Genomic DNA, 14,652 nt, shown 5'->3' with positions numbered 1-14,652 from the left:
CTGTCACATGCAACTTAATCAAACGAATAGATTGCTAGCAGCAACACAAACTGGTTAAATCTAATCAAGAAGGGAAGGCTCAAAAGCTGGTAGAAATGGGTCATTTCCCCCTGCCTTGCAAGGGTTAGGTTAAAAAAATAATGGGTGAAATCCTGTCCCCATTCAAGTCAACGAGAGTTTTGCCACTGATTTGAATGGGGACAGAATTTCACCCAGTGTCTTCTTGGAAGAAGAAATCTCTTTGCTTTCCAGAGTGATAAGATGCTCTTCATGTCTTATAGGCTGATAACAGCAATATTGTTTCACCTTAAAACCACAGTTCAAGAAATCACTTAAGCATATGTTTAGTCTATCCCTATTCAAGAAAGAACTTACATAGCTTTACGCACATACTTAAGCACTTTCTTGAACAGGGATGCTTTTGTGAATTAGAGGCTCCGGTTGAACTGTAATAGGGCTATATATGTAGCTGATTTACTTTTCATTTGTATTGTTTTCCATCACAATACACAAACTTGTTTGCGTAGACAACTGTAGAGTAAATGCTGTTGTTATTGCTGATTGGGTGTAATCTGAAGGTACATTTTAAGGACAGCTAACTGACAGAGACATTGCCTACTACAATCACAATCTAAAATAAACACAGTCTCTGTAGGCTTCAGAGCCTACAGTCTCTGAACTGGAACAGACTGACAGAGTCATGTTCACCAAACAGAGTCCAAAAAGTCTCTCTTAGAAGCAAAGACAGCTCTGGTGACTCTACAGAACGGGAACAAGTTAAGTGTCCATAGAAGTCAGAGTGCACTGTGAGGGCCAGTGTTGACAGAGCATAGAAGAATGGATGATTATGAGAAGGAGCTCTGGGATTATCTGTCTGTTATTATAGCATCTGAGTACATCCCAAAGTCCCCGGGGGGAAATACTGGCCTCACTGAAGTCAGTGGGGAATTTTGCCATTGACTTCAGTGAGGCCAGGATTTTGCCACAAATGTCTGATTACTGCATAAAACACAACTTAATGTAAGTAAGCTTTTTAAGGAAAAAAAAAAAAAGAGAGGCGGGGGTAACTTCAGCAATCTAATTGCAAACTACAAACCACAAGAGGAATTTTGTGTGTGACTGCTCTAGAGGTTTATGGATAAAGTTTCACCTTCAGAGTCCTGACTGCTCTAGAGGTATGGTACTCAAGGAATTAATTCAAGTAGGGACAAAATGATCGCCTATAAGCATACCGGCATATGGCTTAAATCTGTGCGTTCTTACTTAGCTTGCATTTTATGAAACAGTCCCATGGATTTGTCCAATGACCTACAAATCCCCAAATTAGGGTCTGCTCCTATTGACATTAATGAGAATTTGGAGTCATGTTACAATAGAAATGTGTGGGAATGGCAGTTTATGGCAACCTAGTTTATGGGAATGACACTGGGGTATGGTCAAGGAGATGCAATATTGTGAGGACAGGAGGAAGTGGCAGCACACTGAGCATGATAGATACAGTCACCTGGCATCTTTGAGTAGGGTAGGATCTTCCTTAGTTGAGACATTTGAGATCATGTAACTTGGGGGCGGGCAGGTGGGGGGGGAGTGAGAGGGGGAGACCAAACCAAACCAATCAGGCCTTCTTTACACTTCAGAAAGGAGCGAAGAAATGGCTTAAGTCATAGGATCATAATGTTTAAGACCAGAAGGGACGACCAGATCATCTAGTCTGACCTGCTGTTTATCACAAGCCAATAAATGCTACCCAGCCACCTACATACCAAGCCCAGCAACCAGAATTAGACTAGCTCTCAGGAGACTACGCTTTTGTGTGCCACAGGCAGAGGAAAGCTAAGGTACACCAATGTCCAAGGCCCCTGTAACGGCAGGGAATTAAGTGAGATATCATCAGAAAGCTGCCCCCACACTTCCTTCCAAATCACCTTTAAGAACTCAGCTGAAATAACCCTGGTTCTTTTAGCATTTTTTTTTCTAGTGGGGGCCCAAGTCTCGGAAGTAAAATATAATAAGGGCTTAGCGATCATAAACAACTATTGTGGTTTAAGTTGTATTGGCTAAACGGATATTACTGTATTGATACACTTTATATGACTGAGGCAAGATTCTGAGCCCAGTACTTTTAATCATCAATGAAATCCTACAGTGAGAGAGATGGTGAAAACAACTAACATCCTTGTCAATAATAGCAGTTGTAATGCAATAAATGACAGAGTTTATAGTCCTGGGTCTCCAAAATGCCTCCTGTTCTACAAGTAAAATTCCACTGGATAACACAGAGTTCTTATAAAATTAAGACCCTCTCTACCTGTGGGACAGGAGGGAGTTTAAAGAGTGAAAGCCATATTACCTATTTTGTCCCCAGTTTCCAGGTTATGAATAATGCTTGCTTATTAACTCATACTTTGATATAGAGGATGGTGGTGGTAGTGGGGACATTGGAAATGCTCCATGTCAGTATAATTGGTCACCACCTTCCTGCTTATGTATAATGTATCATTAAATCATATTTTAATAGAGGGAGTGGGATGTTTGGAAAAACATTTCAGCAATCTAATTATCAGCTCTATTATAATGCCTCTTTATGAAATTCATTAAAGCATTCCATGCAGTTTTCTTCAGCAGAACAATTAAAAAATAAACAAAAAAAGACCTAGATTTTTACATATAAACAGACGCACACAAAATGAGTTTCAGGAAACTGTATATAGGTTAGCATAACTGGCCTTGTACTGCCTGGGCAGTCTGAGTAATATGAGGAAGATGATCTAGCAGGAGGGAGGGTGAGGGCATACGAGATGGCATGTAGAATCAGATTAATCTGGATGATGATTATAAGGGAGTTACTAGACTATGAAGTGCTTGGCTGAGGCTGGTAGAAACAAATGTTAAATTGCTGGGCCCGGCTATGCTGCTTGGTTATTTCACAGGAGTAGGAAGAACCCTCCTCAGTAATCTTATAAATGCACTGGGCCTAGTTTTCCATCTCAATCTGTCTGAAACATGTTGTATGCTCATGTATCACAATGGCTTTGATATTTCTACCTGTAGACTCAGTCTCCTGTCCTCCTATTGTATTCTCTTCCCATGTTCTTTTGGTATTTTCTCTGTTCCAGCTATCTTTGCTGCCTCTGCTTATATTCATCTGAATTAGTTGCAGCTACAGTTCCCTCCATCTTCACCTCACACTATAGCTCCTTCAGGTATATTTCATTCCTTCACATTTATTTTTTTGGTTGCTATCCAGAGTTTGTTCTCTTTTGGCCTCTGAGAACACCAGAGTTGAGGCAGGGAAATCATCTCTGGAGCTCATCCAGACCTTTCTCATTCATTGTGAAATTCATCTCAGTACTGATGGCCCAAGTGAGATTTCATGTAAATCCAATCTAGAGCTGGTAAAAAAAAAAATATGGAAAATTATTTAATGAAAAAAAATTGAAATGTCAAAGTTGGCTTGAAATGGTTTCCATTATATACAGGGTTTACAGTTTGGTTCGAAGGCTCTAAGCACCCCCATTATACAAATTGTTCCAGCACCTTTGACTGAACATCATAAAATGAATGTCTAGTGTAGTAATGGTGATTGAGGTTATTTTACTCTTTTAATTATTTATTATGGTACATGGTAACTTCCTCAAGTTTGGAAAAGTTACAGAATGGCAAAAGGAAAAGAGAAAAAAGGAGCATGAAAAAGTAAAAATACCCCCTTTCTTTCCCCCAGAGAGAACTAAACATTGACACTTCAAAATTCAGAATTCAAAAACTTCAAAATTTGAAATTCCAAAAATTTTGGTTTCAACAAAAAATGACAAATTTGGAAAAACTTAACCCTTTTGTGAAAATGTTTGGTTAAAAGGCTATTTTTCATCAAATAAGTCTAAAATGAATTTTTTTTTACCAGCTGTAATCTAAACTGCTATGGAAGGAGCATGGCAGTATTAATGGCATACAAGGAACAGATGCTTTGGCTCATAACTTGGTTGCAGAGCTGAAGATGACCAAAAGATTTGTCTCACAGATAGTGGGGGATTAGAAAAAAGATTACATCTAGAATCAATTTTTATCTGGATTAAGTATCTGTCCCAGTCGCAATCCCCCTTCCCCACAAGTTTCATTACACTGATTAGATTTGTATTGGCTGGGCCACTGATCCTATGTAGGACTTGGTGCAATAAATAGATGCAACTTTTCTTTTTTCAGTGTGTGCATAGTTGTCCAGCCAAGCGATGGCATCTTCAGTTCTTCTAGGCCACCGCTGAACCTAGTCAGCAGGCATTCATTGACAATGTGCGTCATCATCTGTGTTGCCCCGCAGCGGCACAAAGGGCTTAATATTTATGTCTCCTATTAAAACTTCTTAAATGCCATAGAATTTGGCCACCAGTTCAGGGCATTCTCCAATATGGGGTGAGCTAATGGAAGTGGAGTTCTGCCCTGACAATGGAATATACACTCTATAACAATAATAATGATTATGCCCAGAAACTGATTTTTCAGGGTGGTGAGATAACTGGACTACAGAGGTGGTAGGGTGGTGGTGAGGAAGGACCGAAGATTCACAACATTAATGTAATTTTCTGGGGAAATTCTTGTTCACTCATGCCTCTCTGAGTAAAGGTCAGTCCGGTTAAACCTCCTCTAGACCACTGGTGCTCAACCAGGGGTCCGGGGCCTCTTGGGGGGCCGTGAGCAGGTTTTGGTGGATCCACCAAAATAAACTGGGCTTCAGCCCAGGTGACAGGGCCTTGGGCTTCAGCCCGGATGGGACTTGGGGAGGAAGTGCCACTTCCACCCCGACTCACCGCATTGGGCCACCCAGCCTGTCCGGGTTGGGGAGGGGGCTCAACCAAAAACTGCAGAGTCACTGCAGAAGAGAGATCTCCCCCTGCCATTAGAAGGGGTTGCCACACAGCCACTGACTCCATGAGCAGGCAGCACCTAGCCAAGGAGGTACCCCACTGCTCTGCCCTGCATCATCAGCACTTCAGGGAGCAGGGCCAAATGGGAGGCAGAAATCTGGAGGGGGGGGGGCATTTGTCCTCACATGCCCCCCATGTCACCTCTGATTGGGGTCTGCAGGTTTGTCTATTTAAGTTTAGGGGCCCTGAGTAAAAATAGGTAGATAACCACTGCTCTGGACAACAGAAAAACAGGAATAGCTATTATGTTTAGAGAGATAAACATAACATTAATGGTTATTTTGTAGCTATAGGAATGGTCACATAGCAACAGTGGCAATAAGTGATGTCTTCCACCTCCAACTTGCCAGGAAACCACGTTTCATTTCATGTATCTAGGACTGAAAAGTTGGAGACAACATTGGCTCCTACTTTGCTTCCAATGTCAATTCAAAGCATTGGTCTCAGTTATGAAGGCTGTGAATGGGTTAAACTCTGGCTATATCAGAGACTATTTCTTCATTTATGATCCACCCAAAAAGCTGAAGTCCTTCAGGGTAATGCAGCAAAACATGACCAGGGTGAATCTATAGAGTGCCAGAGATTTTCTGCTAATGACCCTTGTCTATGGAGTGAATTACCAGAGGAGATAGGGCTTAACTTAAAACTCAGTCATTTCTTAAATTTTGCACATCACTAAATCACCACCATAATTGGTTCCCTTGTGTGCAGTCTTAGTAGAGGCAAAGGGAAACTGTCCATTCATTTCAAGAAATGTTCCCTCCAAAACATTTTATATCCCATATTTTCCAGGATCCTCCCTATGTCATTAGTGTGATTCTATTTCCTCTCCTTGTGGTGCTAGGATGTTTGCAGCAAGACGAGGGGGACAGGAAAGATTGTGATGTAATGTTTTGATGCAATGCGATAACTCTTTCAGCCTGTGTGACTGAATGCTACTGGCACGGCCAAGAATCCAGTGGAGTTTGTCCAGTCCCAAGCCATGTCCAATTACTATTTTCATCATAACTGCGGCATCCAGAACAGGCAGCCACTGAGGGTTCAGTCTTATGGTTGAGCTGAGGTCATGGGAGGAAGAGAAACTTTGCCTGTGGAAAGAAGGTAGACACAGGGTGATATTATTTTCCTCATTGCTGCTACGAAGTGGTGAGCAGACTGGTTTGGGGGATACCCCATTAACAAGGGAATGGATGGAATGTTGGAATCAGAAAATTTCAGGGCAGTTGGGGGCTTGGCAATTGGGAATGATAGTTGGGGGGAATGACTGTTGGATTGGCTATTGGGAATAACACTGGAAGTTGGCTGTCGGATCTGGCAGGTGGAAGACTGGCTACTGGATTTGGTAGTTGAGGGAATGGCCATTGGAACCAACAGTTTGAGGGTTGGTTGTTGGCACAGGTTGGCTGAGGAGAGCCACTCTCATGATGAGGTCCTTCTGGTGGAACAGAAGAGCTGCTGATGGTTGAAGTAATAAGAAGTAGCATGTCCCAGTGTCTTATGACACTATATTCTATGACCGTGTCTCTCTCATATCCTGGGACCAGCACAGCTGACTACAACAACACTGCAAACCAGTGTCTTATAAGTGTGATGAGTTTTAAGAAAAAGAAATATTTCAAAATAGTTAATGGTCACAGGAGAGGGAGAAAATAAGATATTTATAGAACAGGGAAAGGATTATGGGACCGACTTATGATGATTAGGGAACAAGAGACACATTTCTGTGGCACTTCATCTTCAGCCTTCCCCAGTGCAGCTCTAGTTAAGTCTCAAACATACAGGCGAGTCTCATCTTATGCGTGGGTTCCGTTCCGCAGTTAGCGAGTAAAGCAAAAACCGCGTATAGTCAAAATTACATTGAGTTGAATGGCAGGCAAAATCGCCCACACTACAGGTACAGTATTAAAATTGTTATTTTTTTTGTTTTGTTTTTGCCGACTGCGTAAAGCTGAAATTGCACATGTTTGCACGTAAGATGCGACAGACCTGTACATACCCCAGCAACCTCTGTATCCAGACATCCAGTCGTTGTCCATGAGAACCTCAAATGAGGAAAGGATACATAATGGTAACTGTGGGATAGTGAGAGTGAAAAATCTTTAGCTACAATCAAGACAAACACTTTGCAATCTATGTACGAGGAAAGCATGGAGTGTTTTTCATTATTTTGAACTTGTTTATAATTCACAGTTTTTTTTTACTCATTGTAGAAACATTTGATTTAACAAATGTCTGGTTAAGAATCCGTTATTGATTTAGGATATAGTGATCAGTATGGATAACTTCTATTCCAGGTCTGCCCAGCTGAAGGTCAGTAAAGCCAAAACTTCATGTTTCCCTGCTTTCCTCTCCCATTCCTAACTTTGATGCTTACTGTGGGCAGGTGGGATTGGTTCACATAACCATTATCCCAGCATGACCTATTAGTAACTCCAGTGCTTTACACAGCAGCACTGCATCATTTTGAAAGTTAATTGTAGAGCTGAAAAAACACGAAGGAGCATGGTTCTCTGATGAGTAATGATTATCCTGAAACTAAACAAGCTGCTATGTTTCTGGTGTTATTTCCTCAGCTTGGCCTGAGCCACTGGTGTCAGTATCCCATTGAAGCATGTGTTACTTTTGTAGTCTTGTGGGAGATGTAAGGGCCCCTCAGTCTGCTGTTTGCGGTGCAGCTCTGCATGGGTGCTGACCCCAGTTAGAGGGTTAGGAGATGGAGGGGACTCCGTGGGAGCAGGACTCACTTTACTGGGTTCAGAGGAGCCGAAGATGGGCGTTTAGACAGCTGTGTTCTTGCTCCTAAGGGTGCAGGCCCCCTCTGCGGCGCCCGTAGGTCCCAGTTACAAGAGGTAGCGGGCGGGCGTGTGCCCTAGAGGTGCTCGGCCCGGGGGTGAGGTTTGTGGGGGTGCCCAGTCCCGGGGCGGGCGGGGAGCCGCAGACACATGATGGGGGGGGGCTCACTTCGAAGCCCGAGGCCTCTGGGTGGGGGGTGCCCTTTGCCCACCCCCATGGCGCTGCTCTCCTGGGGGGCATTTCCGGGCTCTCAGGGACCCGCCCCCCACTCGTGGGCTGGGGCCCGGCCGGCTCCAGTGCCGCGGGGCTGCGTGCGGGGAGCGGGCCGGTCACCGCTCGGGAGCGGCGGCTCCGTGCAGACGCTCCCTGGGTGGGGCGGGTTTCCAGCCCGGCAGCGGCGCCGGGCCGGCAGCGAGCAGCCACCCTCGCCCTCGGGCCCGGCCGGGCCGTGTGGAGAGCGGGAGCGGCAGGAGGAGACTCGCCCCACATAACCCCGTTTTGCACCAGTCCCGCAAACAGCCTCTCGGAGAGGGCGGGGCTAAGGGGACACCGCCGGAGCGACAGGGAGAAGCGTCCAATCGGCTTCCTCCCCCCGCCTCATTGGCCTCCTCCCCGCTTCTGGTGGCGGCCGGAGCCTATGGGCGCCGCGCCGGGGCGCGGCCATGCGCTTGACGTGATGGCCGCGGACCAATAGGGGAGAAGATGTGAGGCAGCCCCGGCCCCCCCACTGCTGGGGCCGCAGCCAATAAGACGCGCCGGGGTTCCGTGTGGAAAGAATAGGGGGCTCGGGTGCAAAGTTTCGTTTCAAACCGTCTGCAAAGAGCGGCTGAGGCGGGGGAGCTGAGAGCGACGGGCCGCCGCAGCGGAGTGACCGCGCCCGTCCCGCGCCCCGCTCAGCCCGGCTCGCGCTGCTGACCCCCCCCGTCCGCTTTTCATTCGCGGCAGTTGTTGTCCCGCCAGGTGAGTGCGGAGCTCGCAGCCGCCCCGTCCCCGCGCTGCGCCCCGCAGCCCGTAGCGCCGAGTCCCGGTCATCCCCCGTCAGGGCGGCCAGCCTCCCCTCCCCGCTGGGCGCCGCTCCCCGCCGGGGCGGAACGCGAGGATGGCGGACAACGGGGCGGGCGAGCCCCGGCAGCCCCGCTACCGCCGGGTGCGGCTGATGTGCATGCTGGCGCTCACCTTCCTCTTCTTCGTGGTGGAGGTGGTGGTGAGCCGGGTCACCGCCTCGCTGGCCATGCTCTCGGACTCCTTCCACATGCTGTCCGACGTCATGGCCCTGGTGGTGGCCCTGGTGGCCGTGCGCTTCGCCCAGCGCACCCGCGCCACCCACAAGAACACCTTCGGCTGGGTGCGGGCCGAGGTGATGGGCGCCTTGGTCAACGCGGTCTTCCTCACCGCCCTCTGCTTCACCATCCTGCTGGAGGCCATCGAGCGCTTCACCGAGCCCCACGAGATCCAGCAGCCGGTCGTGGTGATTGGCGTGGGAGCTGCGGGGCTCCTCGTCAACCTGCTGGGGCTCTGCCTCTTCCACCAGCACGGAGGTGGGGGGCACGGGCACTCGCACGGCGGGAGCCAGCACCACCGCAGCGGCAGCCGCACCAAATTGGAGCGGTCTTCGGGGGACGGTGATGCTGTGCTGCGCAAGGAGGAGACCAACACGCTGGTGGAGAATTGCAGCAGCACCAATGGAGTCAACCAGGAGAAGCTAGGTAAGCAGTACTGCCCCCGGTAGGATCCCTCCCTTAGCCTGAGGTCTGAAGGGGGAAAATCTCTTCTAGCAAATTTAGGAAGGAGAGGGGCTGGTAGACACGCCTGTATCAGATTGGGAGATGGGTAGGGGAGAGGTCCACTTCCTCTTTCTCAGAGGAGATGAAGTAGGACAAAGTAAGGGAGATATGACTTTGTCAAGTACCGTGGTAGAGGGGTAATGACATCCTGTACTACACAGTGGATTTTGGAGGCCACCTGCATGCTGGTGGAAGAAAAGTAAGAGACTCCCTCATTAGGTAGTAGTTTATGTAGTAGTATCTTGGTGACAGTTGCTGTTCCTATATTAGTGAGTCAAAGGATCCACAGGTACTCAGTACACTCATACACCCTTCTTCTCAGACAACTTCCTTTCTGCATTTTGCCCTTGTTTGGCAATCCAGCAGACTTCGGTGTGGGTTGGGGGGAAATGCATCTCTACCAGACACCTGTCAGGTAAACTTTACATATTCTTGTTCTCTAAGTGTTTAGTGTAACATAAACTCAATCCACTAATCATTGTGTAGTTGGGCTGTATGTTGGTTTTTAAAAGATTTGCTTTATGACAATATAGGAAGCTTGCTCTAGTACCTTAAGCATTAACTTGACCACTTAATAAGCCTTAGTGTTATTTCACTTCCTAGGTAAGTATCCTAGTTTCAACATATAGTAACCCACTGAGTTAGAGCGACAAGGTTGGTAAGGTAATATCTTTTTATTGGGCCAACTTCTGTTGGTTTGAGAGACAAGCTTACACAGAGGTATTCAGTTTCCCAGACCTGAAGTACAGCTCTGTCTAAGCTCGAAAGCTTGTCTCTCTGACCGTCGGAAGTTGGTCCAATAAAGATATTACCTCACCCACCTCATCTCCGTAAAATCCTTAGGCAGTTACAGTTAAGTATATCTGTGACAGAACCTCATTAGAATATTGTAGTTTGTAAAGTTGAAATGCTTGGAAATCAGAAAATGCAGAGTTATTTTTCCATGAAAAATACTAATTCTTTCTTGTCATACCTGAACACCATATACCTCAGAAATTTGTAGTATCCACTATATGCCTGTTATACTGTCATAGGTCTCTTCTACACTAGAAAACATTATATAAATAGTGGGGTTAAGCATGACCACCTGATAAACTTAAAATATGATAGCCCTTGTCTATGCTGAGTACTAACATATGTCTCACATTGTGTTAGTTAACATGTGTTTTAACACTGTCATATCCTAGTGCAGACAAGCACTAACAATCTATATTCTACAAAAACAACAAAGAGTCTGGTGGCACCTTAAAGACTAACAGATTTATTTGGGCATAAGCTTTCGTGAGTAAAAACCTCATCCAATATTTGCATCCGAAGAAGTGAGGTTTTTACTCACGAAAGCTTATGCCCAAATAAATCTGTTAATCTATATTCTAATGTCCTAACCAATTACCTTCTATGTATGAGCCATCTGTCTATCTCTTCATCTAGTTCTTCTATGGCCCCCATTTTCTGAGTACCTTCCAAAATTATAAAAATGTGCATATGGGTTTATTTCTCTCCCTTCTGATCAGCAGTGACCACTAGACTTTCATAGTTATTGTGGAAGTGGTAGACTGGCTAGCTTGCTTTTTGCGCATTTTGCTCTGAAAGTAGTGAAGTTTCTAGTCACTTCACTCAGTTGAACCTCTTTGAATAAACTACAACATTTTTTCTCTTACCTGGCCCTTCCTTATCCTACTGTAGAAAGCACAACAGTTTCACAGCTTACTTTGTACAGATAATCAATAAACTCTTCTCTATCCACTATTCTGCTATAAGCTACAAGGACACAAATTGAATTGCTGGGCTATAACTGTAGGTGAATTGTGCAGTGGTAGAGGATTTAAAAAACAAAAACCTAAGTGAAGTAACTTTGCTACAATATTCACTGTAGTAATGTGGTTTCTAAACTTATTGTGAGTTCATACTATGATACAGTAAAATGTTTATAGTATCTGATATTGTGATGTAGCATGTCACTGTTTCACGGTTTTCTTTGCAGGTGATGGCAAGGCAGAACTACAAGCAAATGGGAGCATTGGTCCTAACTCTCTGGACATTGAGGTTGAAGAAGACTCCAGTGGACAGCTTAACATGCGTGGAGTTTTTCTGCATGTGCTTGGAGATGCCTTGGGTTCAGTGATTGTGGTGGTGAATGCCTCGGTCTTTTACTTTTATTGGAACCCATGCCCCAAAGATGGGCCCTGTTTAAATCCATGTGTCAATAGCCATTGCATAGAAAATGCTACTGTAGCCCCACTGCTTGACAGTGCTGCTCTACCCATACAAGAGGGTATTCATGTAGCTGGTCCCTGCTGGGTGCTGTATTTAGATCCCGCTCTTTGTCTGATAATGGTTTGTATACTCCTTTACACAACTTATCCATTACTTAAGGAATCTGCCCTTATCCTTTTGCAAACTGTTCCCAAACAAATTGATATTTATTCTTTGAACTTGAAACTACGTAAACTTGAAGGAGTTGAAGCAGTCCATGAACTACATGTTTGGCAGCTGGCAGGCAGCAGGATCATTGGTACTGCTCACATAAAATGTCATGACCCTGCATCATACATGAAAGTGGCAAAGCACATTAAAGAGATTTTTCATGATGAAGGGATCCATGCCACTACAATTCAGCCTGAGTTTTCCAGTGTAGGCTCTGAATCGGGGGTTGGCAAATGTGCGTTTCCCTGCAGAACTCAGTGTGCTCTGAAGCAGTGTTGTGGGACAGCAGAAGGCAGTACTGAAAAGAAGACAAAGACCTCTTCAATTGCTATTTCATGCTCAGAAATAATCATTGACTCTCCACACCACAAAGCTAGGAGGACTAAATCGGAAAGTATACCTGCTGTTAGGCTAGAGGCAGACGATGACCCAGACACACAATTTGAATCATCTTTGTAATCTCCAGGGTTGTGCTGTTTGAGTTTTGATGGCTTCAACTACAGCTTTATTGCGAGAAGAAGGGACTGATATTTGAGATGCAAGTTTGTCAAGCAATGTAATTGCAAGTCCCTGTTCTTGTCACATTTCTAAATCTAGAATGCTTGTTTTAAAGAACATAATAGCATTGTCATGATACAATGTGTTCGTGTTGACTTTGTAATGAGTGGCACCGAAAAAGTGCCAATGCTGTAAACAAAATTTTGGAAAACTAGTTTCAACACGTCAGCAGGAAGACTTTTGTTGTACTTCAAATTAAAATATTTTCTCCCCTGAAAAGCTACTTGAGGAATAAGTAAATCGGAACTCAGTTTGTGTTTGACTTTTCATTGGGGCTACTCTTTCCCTTAATATTTGATTTGTAGATATTTTAATATATTGTTTGTAACCCACATGAAAGCCAAAGTTCATAGAATGTTTTTATTGATATAACAACATCAAACTAGAAACCACTTTGTCAGTTTCACACATTTTCCATAAACTTATACAGTGAACTATTGTGAGTGGGGTTATTTTGTGTGTGTGTGTGTGTGTGTGTGTGGATTTATTGCATAGCATAAATAGTAGCATATTTTAAAGGAAATGTATCACGTGATTGATAGAAAACTGTCCAATTTTTTTCCCCAGTGGGGCTATGGGGTAATTTAAAATTGGCTGTAAAAATCAGTTGTGAAAGTTATGTTCTCTTAAAATGTAAGTTCAACCTGCTGTATACTCCTCTGGTCAGACTGAGAGATGAAGTGACTGATAAAGTAATTAATTGTTGGCTAATTCATAAAATATGCATTGTGTTCTTCCTTCTTCACAAGTTCAGTTGCACTTTTGATTTCATTAGATCATTGTATAAATGTAAGAATTAGCCAGAACCTTTAAGTTCCAGTGCTGTAACATTGGAATTGGAGCTTTTATTTAAAGGAGTTGGTATTTACCAGTGCTGGTTGGCATTACTATGATAAAGTGGAGCGTCTGTCAACATTGGCATTATAATTTCCTGGGTTTCAAGGGTTTAAATGATAACTGCAGTAAAAATTCACTTGGATGAAATTTTGCTAATCATCTCAATGCAGCAGTAAGTACTTTTTTACGGTAGGTGAAATCCTGGCCCCATTGAAGACAGTTGAAACTTTGCCATTGACATAAGTGGGGCCAGGATTTCATCCAATATATTTTACCCTTTTTAAAGTAATGTATCAAAGAATTTTACTTATTGAATTTGTAAATATTCAGTTTAAAAATGTTTAACTCAACTAAATGATAGACTAGCTCTGAAGAAGCTGTTACAGTGTGCCATCAACTCGTACTTTCTCAAGAATTGGGTCATTGACTCTTTGGGTCAGTGGGGTATTTGGGGAGAACAGAAGGCAATATAAAAGGGGACACTAAGGGACTTTGGGCCCATGCTGAGAGTCGTCTTCCAGGCCAAAATGTACCCTTAAATCCACCTTTGGAGTTACATATGTACAATGAGAAACAATGATTAGTAATTAAGCACAGGACTGAGAGTTGGAAGGACTGAGTTCTTTTCCCAGCTCTGTCACTTACGTTGTGTGACCTTGGGCTAGTTGCTTAACCTCTCTCTGCCTCATTTTACCTATTTGTAAAATGCAGATCATACCTACCTCATGGGGTATTGTGAGGCTTAATACATTGGTTTCTCAAGACCTTTGAGATCTTCTGATGGAAGGCACTATAGAAGTGCAAAGTTGTGTTGCTTGTTTTCCAACAGTGGCTCCTTTTACATATGTGCTGCAATAGCCAGGCACAACAGGATAATGTAAGGACCATTTTGGCCTTATTTATGGATTTACTGCATACTGTGTTTGTAAGGCCTTAAACAGTATTTAAATTAATATATTTTATATTAAAAGTGTTTTGGTTAGTGAAGGAAATGTAGGTTCTCCTCCCCCCCCCCTTTGAGTATAGAGCTCCTCGCTAATTTGCATGTCTCTAATGTTCCCTATAATACTCACTCATAAGTGGTGCCCTTCCAGAGGGAGACTGGGCCTGTTTGTGACAGTGGGCTTACTCAGCTTCTCAGCAAAGTATTATAATGAGGTTTTACATTAAGATTGTTTTAGTACATATATGGTAGTATATTTTGCAATGTGCAATGAAGCATTGTCAAACTGCACCTCTGACATGAACAAAGTGCACTTGAAATACATATCCTTGCTTTTTTCACTGTAAGTTGTTTGACTAGTATGCTCAATAGTTTGTATTTGGTCTCCCAG

General features: G+C 44.2%; 1 protein-coding gene across 1 annotated transcript; it reads left to right on the top strand.

Moving 5' to 3' along the window:
* Nucleotides 1–8,483: 8,483 nt before the first annotated feature.
* SLC30A1 (solute carrier family 30 member 1) lies at nt 8,484–13,192 on the top strand. The gene is made up of 2 exons (XM_034764557.1): nt 8,484–9,418; nt 11,481–13,192. Exons 1-2 carry the CDS (start codon nt 8,812–8,814, stop codon nt 12,380–12,382), a joined length of 1,509 nt encoding a protein of 502 aa, XP_034620448.1. The 5' UTR covers nt 8,484–8,811; the 3' UTR covers nt 12,383–13,192.
* Nucleotides 13,193–14,652: the final 1,460 nt, after the last annotated feature.

This window comes from Trachemys scripta, chromosome 3 (assembly GCF_013100865.1).
Source record: "Trachemys scripta elegans isolate TJP31775 chromosome 3, CAS_Tse_1.0, whole genome shotgun sequence".
Taxonomy (NCBI): Eukaryota; Metazoa; Chordata; order Testudines; family Emydidae; genus Trachemys; species Trachemys scripta.
This window is presented reverse-complemented; position numbering and strand designations above follow the sequence as displayed.